This window comes from Carcharodon carcharias, chromosome 2, assembly GCF_017639515.1.
Source record: "Carcharodon carcharias isolate sCarCar2 chromosome 2, sCarCar2.pri, whole genome shotgun sequence".
Lineage (NCBI taxonomy): Eukaryota > Metazoa > Chordata > Chondrichthyes > Lamniformes > Lamnidae > Carcharodon > Carcharodon carcharias.
In genome coordinates this window covers 131,951,941-131,966,440 of record NC_054468.1, presented here as the reverse complement: position 1 = coordinate 131,966,440, position 14,500 = coordinate 131,951,941, and the positions used below count along the sequence as shown (strand labels likewise).

At 45.1% G+C, this 14,500-nt stretch overlaps 1 protein-coding gene across 1 annotated transcript in view; it reads right to left on the bottom strand.

The window, feature by feature from the left end:
- Positions 1 to 14,500, bottom strand: part of LOC121275376 (synapse differentiation-inducing gene protein 1-like) — a 46,839-nt gene that overhangs the window by 21,907 nt on the left and 10,432 nt on the right. The window contains exon 2 of the mRNA XM_041182907.1: positions 9,438 to 9,575. Within this exon, the coding sequence (XP_041038841.1) occupies positions 9,438 to 9,575 (138 nt within the window). The remainder of the gene's footprint in view (positions 1 to 9,437; positions 9,576 to 14,500) is intronic.

The window sequence follows — 14,500 nt, the reverse complement described above, 5'->3', positions numbered from 1 at the left end:
ACAAACCAGTTGGTCTCGCAACATGCCATTGAGTGTATCTCCAAATTTGCAGTGCTCAGTCAACTGTTCCAACTTCGCGCTATAAGTTACCATGGACTCACCTGGGGCCCTTACTCTGGAGTTGAACTTAAATCTCTGCATAATTACCGATGGCTTCGGCTGAAAATGCATCTTCACAAGGTCTACCAGCTTGTTAAAAGATTTAGAATTAATCGCGTTCGGGGCTGTCAGACTACAGATGAGGTTATGTGTCTTGCTACCACAGACACTCAAAAGAATTGCTTTCTGCTTATCCTCCACTGTTATTTCATTCACAATGAAATAAAAACCCAGGCGCTCCATGTACTGGCTCCAGCCTTCCATGGATGAGTCATAAGGGTCGATTCTGCTGAAAAGTGGCATGACTGGTGAGTATACTTTTCTATCATCCCTTAAGAATTGATGTACTCACATTCACAAGACAAGGTGCAACATCGGAGCTATCCCAGCTTCGTCGCCAATTGAAATGAACTTGATGTACCGGACAGCTTTCTTACTTGAAACAGATAACTTTATTACAAAGCTTGTTTAGAAGCTACATGCTTGAGCCAGGTCCATGACCAGAAAGCTCAGCCCCTAGATTACCCGTGCTTAAGGCTGATTCGCCAGTCGAATCATGTGACCCCAAAATACAGTAGGGAAGGTTACACCTGCAATCACTATGCTGTGGAGACACCTTTTTTTGTGTATACCCTTGTGAAAATCTTTCACAATTTAAATTACTCTATTAATTCACCCCTCGGCCTTCTCTTTTCTAGAGAAAAGAGACCTAATCTGTTTATCCTTTCCTGAAAGGTATAGCTTTACATTTCTGGCATCATCCTTGAAAATTATTTTTGCACCTTCTCCAGCTCCTCAATGGGCTGGATTTTTTGGGGTGCTGTGGTCTCGCCCTCACACCCCCAGCTAAAAGGTCAGGGTGGGGGAGCCCAACCACGATCCCAGTGGCTGCCCCTCAACAATTTAACACTGGGAGCAGTGTTAATTGTCTTAAGGCAAGACTTCCACCCCTTTCTCTGGAGGAAGTCCCACCTTAGAGAGATGCTGGCCAATCGGACAGCCGGCTACTCTGTAGTCCCAGCAGTGTCACTGGGAGCAGTGGCTACTGTGGTTGCTACGGACGGTCCGGAATGCTGAGGAGCCCAGGTAAGTCTGAGTTGGGAGTCTTGGAGAGGGGGTGAGTGATGAGTGGGTCGCGGGCTAGGTTCGAGCCTACAGGGAGGGTCAGTGGGGTTGGGAATGAGTTTTGTGGGGGAGGGGGAGGCAGGATCTGATGGGTCCAGGCAGTCTGCAAAGGAGGCCACTCCCCTCCTGGCCTGACCCCATCCATGAAGCTAAAGCTGATGAACTTGCTGTATGGTGTGGTCCTCCCCCATCGCAGGCAAAATACTGGCAATGGTGGGATGAGGGCCTTAAACGACTATTAATTGCTTTAAAACAAGACTTCCACCTCTTTCTCTGAAGGAAGTCCCAGCTTAGAGAGATGCCGGCCAACTGGTCATTAACTAGCCACTTAAAGGCCTCAATAGGCCCAAGGGCAGGCAAGGCCGCCTGACGTCTCTCTGCCCCCTATAAAATCTCAGGCAAGTTGGGATGGGTGGGTAGGCAGTGGGAAGGCCACTTGCTGAATTTTACATGCCCCCTTCAAACATGCTGGTGGGGGATAATAAAATCCAGCCCTATATCTTTTTTAATGATACGGTGACCAGAACTATGCATAATACTTCAAGTGAGGTGTAACCAGGGTTTGATACAGTTTAGTTTTTTAAATCTATCCCTTTATAAATAATTCCTAATGCCTGGTTTGCATTTTTTAAAAAAGCCTTATTAATCTGTGTCGTTATTTTTAGTGATTTGCATATTTGTGCTCCCAAATCCTTTTGCTCCTCAATCCCATTTAGATTCTTATTTTTCAAACAATAAATAACCACCTTATTTTTCTCACCAAAATGTAATGCTTCACATTTAATCTATGTTGAAATTCATTTGTTAATTATACACTTATTTTGGATGTTTTATTTACTGTCTACTTGTAATTTGTTGCAGGCTTCCTCAGTATTGACTGGCACCCCACCCCCCCCCGCCACCCAATTTGGTCTCAATTGTAAATATATAAACTGGGTTTTTGATCCTAGAGTCTAAATCATTGCCATAAATTGAGAACAACAGGTGTCCTAGCACTAATCCTTGGGGGACACCACATTCTACCTTGGTCGCTCTGAATAGCTACCCTTTACTCCGACTCTCTGTTTCCTGTCTTGCACCCAGCTATCTATCCATTCTGCTGTTTGTCCTCTGACTCCATATGCTCGGACCTTATTCATTAGTTTATTAAGTGCAAACTTATTGAAGCCTTTTGGAAAACTGGATAAATTACATCCACTGCATTACCCTTGTCTACTCTCTCAGAATTCAATGAGGTTATTCAAGCAAGTCTTTTCCCTTTGAAATCCATGCTGACTGTTCATTATTATATTTTTGGCTTCTCAATGTTTTACCAATTTTAGTTTCACTGTAGATTCCATCATTTTTCCTACCACTGATGTTTATAATTTCCTGGATATGTTCCATGTCCCTTCTCAAATATAGATATAACATTGGCTGTCTGCTATTTCTCTAGCATTTCCACACCTTTTCTAACAAATTATTTAACATGTGCAATAGTACTATCTCTAAATTCTTTTAAAATGCGCTAAAGTAATCCATCTGAACCTACAGTTTTATCTTCTTTGAGTTTGATTAGTTTTTTTTAACTATTTCTCCTCTTTTTATTTTAAATGTGGTTGTATCATGACTGATTTCATCTTCCCCAATCCACCTAATCTGTCTCCTTGGCAAATACTGAAGCAAAGTAATTATGTAACATTTCTTCCATTTTGTGGTTATTACCTGTGATTCTATCCTATCCATCCCTTAGTGGTCCTATTCCTGCCCTGACTTTCATTTTTTAATTTTGTGCCTCTAAATTATTTTGCTCATTTGCTTTATGTTCCTGCCTTCCTAATTGCTTTTTTGACGTCTCTCCTAATTTCTTTCTTTTCTCCCATATCATGCTCTCCCCTCACACAAAAACAGAAAATGCTAGAAAAACTCAGCAGGTCTAACAGCATCTGTGGAGAGAAAAACAGAGTTAACATTTTGAGTCCATATGACTCTTCTTCAGAACTCTAAAATGCTGAGTTTTTCTGGCATTTTCTGTTTTCGTTTCAGATTTCCAGCATCCGCAGTATTTTATCCCGCTCTCCCCTGTTGTCCGTATACTTCTTGTATACCTCATTTCTTGTCCTCAATGTTTCCCTTGTTTCTTTATTCATCCATGGAGTGCCATTAGTGTTTAATTGAATAGATTTTTCCTTGACTCTGAACACAGTTTTAAATGTCATTAAAAACAAAAAAACTGCGGATGCTGGAAATCCAAAACGAAAACAGAATTACCTGGAAAAACTCAGCAGGTCTGGCAGCATCGGCGGAGAAGAAAAGAGTTGATGTTTCGAGTCCTCATGACCCTTCGACAGAACTTGAGTTCGAGTCCAGGAAAGAGCTGAAATATAAGCTGGTTTATGGTGTGTGTGTGGGGGGCGGAGAGATAGAGAGACAGAGAGGTGGAGGGGGTTGGTGTGGTTGTAGGGACAAACAAGCAGTGATAGAAGCAGATCATCAAAAGATGTCAACAACAATAGTACAATAGAACACATAGGTGTTAAAGTTAAAGTTGGTGATATTATCTAAACGAATGTGCTAATTAAGAATGGATGGTAGGGCACTCAAGGTATAGCTCTAGTGGTTTTTTTTTTTAATAATGGAAATAGGTGGGAAAAGGAAAATCTTTATAATTTATTGGAAAAAAAAGAAGGGGGAAACAGAAAGGGGGTGGAGATGGGGGAGGGAGCTCATGACCTAAAGTTGTTGAATTCAATATTCAGTCCGGAAGGCTGTAAAGTCCCTAGTCGGAAGATGAGGTGTTGTTCCTCCAGTTTGCGTTGGGCTTCACTGGAACAATGCAGCAAGCCAAGGACAGACATGTGGGCAAGAGAGCAGGGTGGAGTGTTAAAATGGCAAGCAACAGGGAGGTTTGGGTCATTCTTGCGGACAGACCGCAGCTGTTCTGCAAAGCGGTCGCCCAGCTTACGTTTGGTCTCTCCAATGTAGAGGAGACCACATTGGGAGCAACGAATGCAGTAGACTAAGTTGGGGGAAATGCAAGTGAAATGCTGCTTCACTTGAAAGGAGTGTTTGGGTCCTTGGACGGTGAGGAGAGAGGAAGTGAAGGGGCAGGTGTTGCATCTTTTGCGTGGGCATGGGGTTGTGCCATAGGAGGGGGTTGAGGAGTAGGGGGTGATGGAGGAGTGGACCAGGGTGTCCCGGAGGGAGCAATCCCTACGGAATGCCGATAAGGGGGGTGAAGGGAAGATGTGTTTGGTGGTGGCATCATGCTGGCGTTGGCGGAAATGGCGGAGGATGATCCTTTGAATGCGGAGGCTGGTGGGGTGATAAGTGAGGACAAGGGGGACCCTATCATGTTTCTGGGAGGGAGGAGAAGGAGTGAGGGCGGATGCGCGGGAGATGGGCCGGACACGGTTGAGGGCCCTGTCAACGACCGTGGGTGGAAAACCTCGGTTAAGGAAGAAGGAGGACATGTCAGAGGAACTGTTTTTGAATGTAGCATCATCGCCCCACGTGGATTTCAACTGAAATTCCACCCCTCATGTTTCGAACCCACCCAGGATTACAGGTATCTCCGGGACATAAAACGTTTCTCGGACTGGTGTTCCCGTCACATTCTGAAATCCACTCTCAGTGCCATGCGCCGCCATATGAACACACTCGACCTCTCCCTCCAGCAGCACCGCCGTACCCTTTTTCAAAGCTGCGCGTGCCCCCAGTTTCATTTTATCCTTCGGCTCACTCGACGCCTCAACAAGAAACTTTTTCTCTTTCTCTCAAGTGCTAAGGAACGCAAGCTCCAACAACTCATCGACACCAACACCCATCTAGGACCCTCCACCCCTGCCTGTCCCTCCGTCCCCACCCTTTCTTCCAGTCCCAACCCCAGCCGTGTATTCACTATACCCCCTGACCTTCCCCTCTCCGATGCTGAACGTTCAGTGCTCAGCAAAGGACTTAGTTTCATACCCTTACGCCCTCACCTCAATGAATTTCGGGCTCGGCATGATACTGAACTCTTCTTCCGCCGTCTTCGTCTCCGGGCTCACTTCTTTGGGCAGGAGTCCTCTCCCAGTTCAATGGATCCTTTTACCCATCTCCAATATTCTCCCTCCACCTGGACCCCTCCCTCTGGATTCTTACCTTCTCTCGATCTTTTCATTGAGAACTGTCGGCGCGACATTAGTCGTCTCAATTTCTCTGCTCCTCTCACCCATTCTAACCTGTCTCTCTCTGAACTTACTGCACTCCATTCTCTCAGGTCCAACCCTGACATTGTCATCAAACCCGCTGACAAGGGTGGTGCTGTTGTTGTCTGGCGCACTGACCTCTACCTCACGGAGGCTGAGCGTCAACTCGCAGACACTTCCTCCAGCCTCTCCCTGGACCATGACCCCACCACTGAACATCAAGCCGCTGTTTCCAGGACTGTCACTGACCTCATCTCCTCTGGGGATCTCCCTCCCACAGCTTCCAACCTGATAGTCGCCCAACCTCGGACGGCCCGCTTCTATCTCCTACCCAAAATCCACAAACAGAACTGCCCCGGTAGACCGATCGTCTCAGCTTGCTCCTGCCCCACAGAACTCATTTCTCGTTATCTTGACTCCCTTCTCTCTCCCCTTGTCCAGTCCCTTCCCACCTACATCCGTGATTCCTCTGACACCTTACGTCACATCAACAATTTCCAGTTCCCTGGCCCCTACCGCTTCCTCTTCACCATGGACGTCCAATCCCTCTACACCTCCATCCCCCACCAGGGTGGTCTGAGGGCCCTTAGCTTCTTCCTCGAACAGAGGCCCGAACAATCCCCATCCACCACTACTCTCCTCCGTCTGGCTGAACTTGTTCTCACACTGAACAATTTCTCCTTCAACTCCTCCCACTTCCTCCAAATAAAAGGTGTGGCTATGGGTACCCGCATGGGCCCCAGCTATGCCTGTCTCTTTATGGGGTATGTGGAACATTCCTTGTTGCAGTCCTACTCCGGCCCCCTTCCACAACTCTTTCTCCGGTACATCGATGATTATTTCGGTGCCGCTTCATGCTCTCGTCAGGACTTGGAAAAATTTATTAATTTTGCTTCCAATCTCCACCCCTCCATCATTTTCACGTGGTCCATCTCTGACACTTCCCTTCCCTTCCTTGACCTCTCTGTCTCAATCTCTGGTGATAGACTGTCTACCAATATCCATTACAAACCCACCGACTCCCACAGCTATCTCGACTACAGCTCCTCACACCCCACTTCCTGTAAGGACTCCATCCCATTCTCTCAGTTCCTTCGCCTCCGTCGCATCTGTTCCGATGATGCTACATTCAAAAACAGTTCCTCTGACATGTCCTCCTTCTTCCTTAACCGAGGTTTTCCACCCACGGTCGTTGACAGGGCCCTCAACCGTGTCCGGCCCATCTCCCGCGCATCCGCCCTCACTCCTTCTCCTCCCTCCCAGAAACATGATAGGGTCCCCCTTGTCCTCACTTATCACCCCACCAGCCTCCGCATTCAAAGGATCATCCTCCGCCATTTCCGCCAACTCCAGCATGATGCCACTACCAAACACATCTTCCCTTCACCCCCCTTATCGGCATTCCGTAGGGATTGCTCCCTCCGGGACACCCTGGTCCACTCCTCCATCACCCCCTACTCCTCAACCCCCTCCTATGGCACAACCCCATGCCCACGCAAAAGATGCAACACCTGCCCCTTCACTTCCTCTCTCCTCACCGTCCAAGGACCCAAACACTCCTTTCAAGTGAAGCAGCATTTCACTTGCATTTCCCCCAACTTAGTCTACTGCATTCGTTGCTCCCAATGTGGTCTCCTCTACATTGGAGAGACCAAACGTAAGCTGGGCGACCGCTTTGCAGAACAGCTGCGGTCTGTCCGCAAGAATGACCCAAACCTCCCTGTTGCTTGCCATTTTAACACTCCACCCTGCTCTCTTGCCCACATGTCTGTCCTTGGCTTGCTGCATTGTTCCAGTGAAGCCCAACGCAAACTGGAGGAACAACACCTCATCTTCCGACTAGGGACTTTACAGCCTTCCGGACTGAATATTGAATTCAACAACTTTAGGTCATGAGCTCCCTCCCCCATCTCCACCCCCTTTCTGTTTCCCCCTTTTTTTTTTCCAATAAATTATAAAGATTTTCCTTTTCCCACCTATTTCCATTATTAAAAAAAAAGCCACTAGAGCTATACCTTGAGTGCCCTACCATCCATTCTTAATTAGCACATTCGTTTAGATAATATCACCAACTTTAACTTTAACACCTATGTGTTCTATTGTACTATTGTCGTTGACATCTTTTGATGATCTGCTTCTATCACTGCTTGTTTGTCCCTACAACCACACCAACCCCCTCCACCTCTCTGTCTCTCTATCTCTCCGCCCCCCACACACACACCTTAAACCAGCTTATATTTCAGCTCTTTCCTGGACTCGAACTCAAGTTCTGTCGAAGGGTCATGAGGACTCGAAACGTCAACTCTTTTCTTCTCCGCCGATGCTGCCAGACCTGCTGAGTTTTTCCAGGTAATTCTGTTTTTGTTTTAAATGTCATTGTTTGCTAATGTTATTACCCATTTTACTTGTAGTTCTATTCTGGGCAGCTTAAAATCAACTTTTTTCCACTCTATTGCCTTGGTCTTTGACATGATCTTTATCATGTGTATGCCTTTCTCTTAACTTTAAATCATATTATATTATGGCCACTATTGCCTGGATGTTCCCCTGTTTTTCTTTTATCTTCTTTGGTTCATTTCCCATTACTAGATCTGAGAGTGAATTCTCCCTTGTTGGGTGCTTTGCAAATGGGGTTAGAAAGGAGTCCTGTATACATTATAGAAATTCCATTTCCTCAGTCCCTTTACCTACCTTCCCTGGCCAACTAATTTCAGAATGTTTGAAATCCCCCCATAAATATTATCCTTTTTTCACTTCTTTTGGATGAGACATTAAGCCGAGACCCCGTTTGTACTCCCAGATGGATGTAAAAGATCCCATGGCACTATTTCAAAGAGCAGGAATTATCCCCGTTATCCTGGCCAATATTTATCCCTCAATCAGCATCACAAAAACAGATTATCAGGTCATTATCACATTGTGGGAATGTGCTGAGCACAAATTGGCTGCCGTGCTTCATAAATTACGATAGTCACTACACTTCAAAAACTAATTTATTGGCTGAAAAGTGCTTTTGGTGGTATGAAAAGTGCTTATAAATTTAAGTCTTGTTTTCTTTCCATTTCTCCAATATGTCTGCATCCATCTTCCCTCACCTCCCTTTCACTAATTGGTGGTCTGTAGGCTACACTTATTCCCGTGATTGCCCCTTTATTATCTTGTATCTTGACTCATAAAGATTCTATTTCTGTCTTATGGATGACTGCATCACATTATTTTAAACTGGCATTATGTTATCTCTATTGAGTAGCATGATGCCATCTTCTCGTTTTCCTTCTCTATCTTTTCTAAGTATGTCATACCCTACCATGCCCTGATTTTTTCTTGCTGCCATGTCTTAGTATTCCCAACTCTGGTTTCCTGTAATGTATCATTGCTTCCAGTTTCCCCCTTGATTACAGACATTGTGTGCAATGCTGTACTGACAATTTAACTCATTTTTAATAGCAGTCTCTCTCACTTTATGCTTAACCATCTTACCTAAGAACATAGGAAACAGGAGCTGGAGTAGACCATTTGGCTCTTCGAGCCTGCTCTGGCATTCAACAAGATAATTACTGATCGACCTGACCTTCACCTTCCCGTACTATCCCCCTATCGCTTAATTCTGTTAGTATTGACTTGGGCAATAATCCAATGATTATTGCCTTTGAGGTCCATCTTTTTAATTTAGCTCCCAATTTCCGATATTCCCTCAGAAAGACCTCCTTCCTATTCCTACATATGTCACTTTGATCTAACATTGACCACAACAACTGCATTTTCCCCAACTTTTCCAAATTCCTCTCCAGATACCTCAAGATACCATTTATACTGGCAGTGGGTATGCAATGCCATCAGGGCTGAATTAACTAATGAATCAGAACAATCAGGAGTAGTTTCATGAGTTTTGCTCTAACAAAATACATTGACCCAATAGAATTGCTGCCACTGTGGAATAAAGCTACGATGATCAATAGTCACTCCAATGTCAGCTAATGTTTGATGATGAATTGTTATGTTACCTTCATTTAGCAGTCCATGTGGCTTTTCACCCCTACTTACTTCATGTGAAAGATAGAAGGCAGCGATTCCCAAAGGCCAGAAGCAGCAGAGCATGGAGAAAACACTGAGGCCCAGATGGTCCCTAGGTGGTATCATTAGGAAATTGTCCTCACTTTCTGTCTCACTTGAGTAATCACTCTGCATGAAATCAAAAGGCAAGGCATCCAATTAATTACATAATCCTGGAATTTTCCATCATTTCATAATAAAAGCATAAGTTAGTGAGAAAATCCAAGACCTAAGTAAAGAGTTAATGGGCTGTGACTAAATTCCAATGCATTCTGTTTTGTGGTTTACAACTGGTACAACAATGTCAACCTATAAGATTGGAACTCTCAATACCAGTCGCTGTTAATCAGAAATGTCGAAAAACACAAATCTGAATAAAATAGAGTTATTGACACAGCTCGATAGCTACAAGACTAGAGTCCAGACTGAGGGACCAGTCCCGACTGACGTTTAAGTGATTCATAAGAGTACATTTGCCAGTCTCAGTTTAGTCCTTTCAGGGAGGAAAAATCTGATTGGCTCAAGATGCTACAATTCCTGGCCAATTAAAATAGGAGCACCATTGATGCAGTCAGAAGCTAGTCGAGGGATAGGCTGTCCCATCATGAGACATAGGGAACTCAGAACAAATTCAAATGAGGATAATGGGGACTGTCGTGAATTGGCTGGCTATTTCAAAACGCTCTACCACACACTTTAAAACAATGAACTGGTGCCAACAACAATTGACTTTAATGATCCAATTTGCAATTTTATTTATGTTTTGCCCATTTGTTCACTAGTTTTGTTCAGCTAGTCTGACACCTCCTAGTGGAGGAAAGAACTGAGGCAGCAATGGGATAGATCACTATTTAATTCTTTACATAAAAAAAAGACAGGCGAGGAATTTATTTAAAGAGCACACACATTATAACAGCCAATTTGTCCACAAGTAAGGAATGATCATAAAAAGGCTGTCTTGTGAACATTCTCTTCTCCTGGCATCACTGATGGGCTAACTTTTGTGCATGACACCTCCTTGTTCAACTTGAATTAACTTTACTAATGGATAAAACTTTTAACCAATATATAGATTTGCAGAGAGCTAGGACACCAGATGCTCCGGTCTCCATATCATTGGAGACCAGAAGTACATCTGAAGATGTGTGTCAGACCCTCCGGAAGTGCTACCCCCCTGACCTCCATAGGAATTGCCTGGGAAGTTTGAACTTCCAATGGGCAATTCCCCTGCTCCCCAGGGCCCTCCAAAAAAGTCTCCAATTCTGAGTTAGAGTCAGAGACTTTGGGTGGTTCCGACTTACTTACCTGAGTAGTTTCCTGGGAAATGTTAGACAGAAAAATCCTAGTTTAGCACCTGGGTAACTACAGAACTCTCCCCAAAATTATTCACACCGATTCCCTAACCATCTCCGACCTCCAACTAGCACTCTGACCACTGACTATCTCTGGAACTACCTTGACCAGCCGAGTACCCAAATATCCCCTGACCTGCCAACGACTCCTGACACCACAACCCCCCCCCCCGCCCCCCCCCACCAACCCCACCCCTCACACCCACCACCACCACCCCCGGAGCACCCAACCACCTCCCTGATCCCCTGACTAACTCCTGACTCATCCAGCCTAACCTCTGACCCAACCCAACCAACTCTCCAACCCAACCCAACTACACCTCCTGACCATGCTACCCCCTGACCACCCAACTACTCCTCCAACCAGACCTGACTACCCCCCTACCTGACTAACCCTCCCAACATGACTGGACTATCCTGGCTCATCTACCCACTCACCCACCTCACCCACCCTACCCACCTATGCACTTACCTCACCCATCCTACTCACTTACTTCACCCACCCCACCACCCTACTCATTCACTCATTCATCCACTCTCATTCACTAACATTTATCCATTCACCCATGCTCTATCATTCACACTTTACATTTAAACTTAGTGGATGGCAGCCAGTGCCATAAAAAGGGGTCGTGTCCCATCTTTCCCCCAACTCTACAATGATTGCCATTCCTCAGAAGATCCAGGCCAATACGTTTGATAATTCACTTCATTTATTATTGATAATGCATTAATCTTAAACAACCTAACCAAGTATACAAAGTAGCCCACATTAGCTCTGCCTCCAAGAATTACTGTGTGTCTATTTAATAAGGGCCAGTGAAGAATTAAGCATTTTCCACCTCAGGTCTCGAGGGCAGCAATAGTCTTTCTTTCTTCCCTTCTTTCCAAGTAAGTAAAAATATAGCATCCCTCTTGTAGCATTTTCTTTTATGGTTCTCTCTTTTTATTCATTCATGGGATATGGGCATCGCTGGCAAGGCCAGCGTTTATTGGCCATCCCTAACTACCCTTGAGAATGTGGTGCTGAGCTGCCTTCTTGAACTGCTGCAATCCCTGAGGTGCAGGTACACCACAGTGCTGTTAGGGAGAGAGTTCCAGGATTTTGACCCAGTGACAGTGAAGGAATGACGATATAGTTCCAAGTCAGGATGGTGAGTGACTTGGAGGGAAACTTCCAATTGGTGGAATTCCCATCTATCTGCTCTCTTTGTCCTTCTAGATGGTAGTGGTCGTGACTTTGGAAGGTGCTGTCTAAGGACCCTCAATGAGTTCCTGCAGTGCATCTTGTAGGTTGTGTGCACTGCTGTTACTGTGGTGGAGGGAGTGAATATTTGTGGATGGGGTGCCAATCAAGCGGACTGCTTTGTCCTGGATGGTGTCAAGCCACTTGAGTGTTGTTGGAGCTGCACTCATCCAGGCAAGTGGAGAGTATTCCATCATACTTGTGCCTTGTGGATGGTGGAGTCAGGAGGTGAGGTACTTGCTGCAGAATTCCTAGCCTCTGACCTGTTCTTGTAGCTTATTGCTGGCTGCAACCCTATCTCATCTTTTATGACTACAAGTTGCTTGAATAGGTTGCCACACATTATTGAGAGGCCCCATGCCTTTTTACAACATATTGTTACTTGCTACCAAATGTGGCTGGCGCAGGATGAAGGCATTGTGGCTGCTGTCAGGATACTGGGCATTGACCTTCATGTCTCGTTGTGTATGGTCACACTCCAGCTAAACATTGAGGGAATGAAATCTCTTTCAGTTCCTTTAATGGGCAGAGTTGACATGCAGTGCCTGTAAAATGTTGAGCTGAGGTCAATGGCACCTACACCAGGGGACAGTCTGCAATCCTAGTGAAGCCATGTGCTTGCTCTGCTGGATTCTCTCTGGCCAAAGCAAATGAAATGTAGCTATCTCTCAATGAATAGAGATCATCAGTGACCTCCCTTACAGAACAGTGGATGGCAAACCATGAGATGCTGCGAATGTTTCCAGCTCTATGTTGGAGGAGCAGGATGCATAAAGTTCTTCAAAGTGGCCACTTTACAGCCACTGGCAATGTTATCCTTGCCCTGCTCTGAAATCTCAATGGTGGCTGCAGCAGGTGGCAGATTTCAGTGAGGACCTCCTTTCTGAACAGCAGAAGTCACAAATCGTTATCCTCACTGAGATTCGTAAGGGGAATTGTTCCTTGAACATGCCAGGATGAATATGGCCTCCCACCGAGAGCCCTTCTCTCTCTCCTCCTCCTCCTTTCTCTTCCAGCAGCCTGTCCTGTTCTGTGTGGCATCTTCATTCTCCAAGTCATGCTGTGCTCCAAGGGAATGGCTACTAGTGAATTCATGCCTGGGAGCAACTGGTTTCTGCAGAAACCTTGAAGTCAGAAAAAACTCTGCCACGCTACTCCTCATAAAGTTTTTTTAACTTTAAACATACACAGAAAGTTCCAAACGTTTGTAAAATTAAAGTCACAGACAGAGGAAATCAATTGGCAGCTAATCTGTAAGCAGGTGCTGAGACCTGAGAGGGAGCTGACCTTTTTTCTGTGCGTTCAGCCATGCAAGTTTAAGAGGGGGTTTCAGCTCGAGATGAGCTCCAGAATTGCACAGCTGGCGTAAATCAGCTTTGTATGTCGATTAACACCATGATCTGTCTGTCCTGCATATTTATGGCAGCCAATATGCCATCATAATGTAGTGCCTGTGGCGTGACTCACCCCAAAAGTGTGCTGGTGCGCTGCAGACACCATTTTGATCCCCAAACAGAACCCAAACAACGTGCGCCACCTGTCCCAATTTCAAGCCAAAACTTATTGAAGTCATGATTTAAACCAATTCTTTCTACATTATAGTCTCAGCTTTAATAGAAGTGTAATATAAAAATATACTGCTATTCTTACAAAGGGCATAAAGCACTCTATTTGAAGACTGCTTCAGAATTTCTATTCAATCAGCTGAGTTACAGAAGATATGTGAGGGTGGAGATTTGACTCCGAAATAGAACTGAATGAAGCCTAGTGAAATTGTGTTCATTTCAAGATTTATGGCAGGCTGGAATCGTTCACATATGACCAAACATGCACTACCCTCTGTTTGTGAAAGGAAAAACATGATGCACCCTTTACCCATGCCTGAAACGTTCATGCACACCCCCAAATTAGAATGTCCCACTCCACGCTTGAGCACTTAATCTAGGCTGGCATTCCCAGTGCAGTGCCGAGGGAGGACTGCACTGTCGACGGTGCTGTTTTTCAGATAAAAGTTTAGCAGAGGCTCTGTCTGCCCTCTGAGTTGGGCATAAAATGTCTCACACCAATATTTCAAAGAACATCAAGCGAGTCCTCTCAGCATTGCAAAACCAGATTGGATAGTCATTATCACATTGCTGCTCCTTGGACATCGCTGTGCACAAATTGGCTGCCACATTTTCTACATTACCAGCATAATTACACTTCAAAAGCACTTAGTTGGCTATAAAGCACTGTTGGACGTCCTGAGGATGTAGAAGGTTCTGTATAAATGCAAGTCTTTATTTCTTTTTACTCAAGCCCCATCATTTCCTGTACCTTTGGAACATGTGACAAGACATTTCTCAAACATAAAGTGTGGGCAGGTGGTTGTGATTTCCAAACCTTTCCTGATGCTGAGAGTCATATGGGTAGGGTTCCCCTTAGATTTTTCTTTTACCTTATCCGTCCCTGAGGTG